The sequence below is a fragment of the Diaphorina citri genome, unplaced genomic scaffold (assembly GCF_000475195.1).
Source record: "Diaphorina citri unplaced genomic scaffold, Diaci psyllid genome assembly version 1.1 scaffold7944, whole genome shotgun sequence".
Lineage (NCBI taxonomy): Eukaryota > Metazoa > Arthropoda > Insecta > Hemiptera > Psyllidae > Diaphorina > Diaphorina citri.
The window spans coordinates 1-3,190 of NW_007385320.1; the positions used below are offsets into that span (position 1 = coordinate 1).

Genomic DNA, 3,190 nt, shown 5'->3' on the forward strand with positions numbered 1-3,190 from the left:
AACTCATGGCTTCCTAATGGAAAGAACCGATCCACCTCAATGCGAAGTTTGTAACGTTACCATAACGGTTAAACATATCTTATGCCATTGTACTAAATATACACAGATAAGACTAAAATATAACTTAAACAACCTTCAAATCAAGGATATCCTGGGGGATAATCCTAGAACTATCGATTTATTATTTAGATTCCTGAAAGACTCAAACCTATTACCAAAACTATAAATTTTACACATAATTCAAATATTTCCTTGTCACTGGTTTTACCCTTTTCTTCCCCCACCTGTTTCCTTACATGTGTTCCTTTTGACTTTTTACTATGTTTTATTTTCATTATTATTATTTATCCCTTTTAACCCTTGATTGTTCTTTTGTAAATCTTCATTCCTCTCCTGTTTTCTAATTTTTATACCCTATTTTATTATTATTTTTTCTTTTTACTCACTTCCCCTTGTTCTATGTTCCTTTTTCTATGTCTTATTGTACTACCCCATTCCTTTTCTATGTATTGTTGTTCTATCTTTGTATTCCTTGTATTCCTATATCTATCAATAAATAAATGAATAACTATTTTGAAAGGGGCTAATGACAATCGAAGTCGTGCCCCTTTTAAAATAAATTTATGAAAAAAAAAAAAAAAAAGAATCAGAATTAAGCTTTGTCCGTCCACTAATTTAAGTTTTTCATTAATTAAATTAAAATTTAGTGAATTTCTGTCAATGAATCACAATGTTTGACGTGAAAAATGTGCTCTTTATTGTGGCGTTGATAGCGTTGTGTTTTTTGGCCATTCCTGTTAAAGTCAGCAAGCCCAACTTGGAACAAAAACTGGAACTCTTCTCGTCCTTTCAACAGAGATACAAAAAGTCCTACTCGAAAAGCGAACACGATATTAGGTTCAAGAACTTTGAAGTAAGTTTTCTTCCCTGTTATGTAATTGTTCAGTTTTCATTCTGACTTCTCATCTCTGCTTGTTATGTAACTTCAAAAGCATTGTTCTGACTTGACTTGGAAGTAAAATTTTGTTTACATTTCAAGTAAGTAGGTACAAGAAAAAGTGGGAGGCAATGCTATTGTATAGGTAAATAAGAAAGATCTACTGCCCATTGATTGTTAGCATTGATTATAGCTGAGTATAGCTGTAAATGTTTGTAATAATGGAGGTTTAACCCTTCTTTCAACGGCAAGCTTATCAGTGCTCAATGGCGCAAATTGTCGTCTATCTGGATACAAGGCAGGTGCTACCTTCCGAGCTAACAAGGCTGGTTCCTTCAGTTTATGCCTATTTGGTACCAAAACTATGTTTTCAGAAATCTTTGGACATCATTGAAGAGTTAAATAAAAACCGCCAATCTCCCGAGAGTGCTAGATATGGTATCACAGAATTCTCTGATCTCTCCGAGGAAGAGTTCAAGACGAGACATTTGAGACACTCGGTGAACAAGCATGTGTTGATGTCACACCATAAACATCATGATCATCATCACAATCATGTCAAGAAGAGATCCATCACCACTGGCATCACAATACCCACTGGCATTCCAGTGAAAAAAGACTGGTAAGTATTGAAAAAAAAGGGGTAACCCCTCCTCTTTATCACTGTTTTATCAAAGGTTGATTTAGCCTCCTTGACCACTACACCACCGAGGTAGGTAGCGCCTTGACCACTACACCACCGAGGTAGGTAGCGCCTTGACCACTACACCACCGAGGTAGGTAGCGCCTTGACCACTACACCACCGAGGTAGGTAGCGCCTTGACCACTACACCACCGAGGTAGGTAGCGCCTTGACCACTACACCACCGAGGTAGGTAGCGCCTTGACCACTACACCACCGAGGTAGGTAGCGCCTTGACCACTACACCACCGAGGTAGGTAGCGCCTTGACCACTACACCACCGAGGTAGGTAGCGCCTTGACCACTACACCACCGAGGTAGGTAGCGCCTTGACCACTACACCACCGAGGTAGGTAGCGCCTTGACCACTACACCACCGAGGTAGGTATTCCATACCTCGGCTGGGATTGAACCCACGCCCTCCTGTTTACCAGGCGAGCGCCTTGACCACTACACCACCGAGGCAGGTAGAAGTACTGTTGTTTAGAAGTCAAAGAGAGGAGGATAGGAGAAAGCCAGTCGTTCTGAAACGAACCTTATCTGTTTAGACTAAAGTTTACGCTGGGCGTAAATCGAACTCGAGACCTAGGGCTTACAACTTACAAGGCAGGCGCGCTGCCTTTCAAGTTACAAGAAGAGATTCGTATAAGCTTAACCCATCCTTTAGGGCTGTTTGCCCCTACACCTAAACCTCAGGTGGACTTTTTGGTTCCGAGTAACTAGGTTGACGGAAAAAAAGTCATAATAGGAAATAATGGTTTACCTTGCCTCGAAACACAGCCAGCAATATGCCCCCCTTTGCACTTTCTACGGCTTCGTAATATTGTTCAATAACCAGGGCCATCTCCTCTTTCTTACGAGTTTCCATGAATATAGGCTGAAAAAGAGCAGCATAGGAAGTCCATTTCTCCCGTAGTCTAAACAGTACACAGTAGGAAGCTATTTGGTACAGAGTAATTCTTATAAATAAAAACTTTAAAGAGTTTAGCCAGCGACGATGGCACTTTAAATGCACCAGTTCCTAATATATCACTTAAGTTCAGCAACGTTGTGCGTGGTTGGTATCAGGACGGTGACCATCTGTGCAATTGCTGCCCCATTCACTCTTAGGTGAGGTTAATGGGAGATTATTATTATGTTAAGGCGGTCTCTTCCTGATCCCTTGTGTGCCGCGTCCATTTTCATTTAGGACTATTGCACTGCAGGTTAATGGGAGAAGGCAGGCCCTTGTTTTTAGGGCTGTTTGTCCCTACACCAAAGCCTCAGGTGGGCTTTTGTGTATGAATCTGCATGTTTTACCTTCTTCTCTATGATCTTGCTCCACATGCCTGCCTCCACCCACATGGTCATACATTTCTCCATCATAGCAAATGAGGGGAAGAACACCAGAAGTCCGCCTGGTACAATACCAGCTGTGTTGAGTACGGTTGATGCTAGGTTGTTCACATGTTCAGTATCGTCCCTGCAAATAATGGAGAATATGTCAAAGAAATTGAATGGATGGTCAGTTCCTCTGTAAAACGTTGAGAGTCCCTGCAAATAGTAGAGAATGTATCAAAGAAATTGAATG

At 41.0% G+C, this 3,190-nt stretch overlaps 2 protein-coding genes across 2 annotated transcripts; one reads left to right on the plus strand and one right to left on the minus strand.

The window, feature by feature from the left end:
- Positions 1 to 662: 662 nt before the first annotated feature.
- On the plus strand, positions 663 to 1,563 carry LOC103522327 (cysteine protease RD19A-like). The gene is made up of 2 exons (XM_008487431.2): positions 663 to 913; positions 1,312 to 1,563. The coding sequence occupies exons 1-2, from the start codon at positions 731 to 733 to the stop codon at positions 1,561 to 1,563; spliced, it is 435 nt and encodes a 144-aa protein (XP_008485653.1). The 5' UTR covers positions 663 to 730.
- A 687-nt stretch (positions 1,564 to 2,250) lies between these two features.
- On the minus strand, positions 2,251 to 3,152 carry LOC103522328 (regulator of telomere elongation helicase 1 homolog). The gene is made up of 2 exons (XM_008487432.2): positions 2,920 to 3,152; positions 2,251 to 2,497 (listed from the first exon to the last, which is right to left on the minus strand). The coding sequence occupies exons 1-2, from the start codon at positions 2,983 to 2,985 to the stop codon at positions 2,360 to 2,362; spliced, it is 204 nt and encodes a 67-aa protein (XP_008485654.1). The 5' UTR covers positions 2,986 to 3,152; the 3' UTR covers positions 2,251 to 2,359.
- Positions 3,153 to 3,190: the final 38 nt, after the last annotated feature.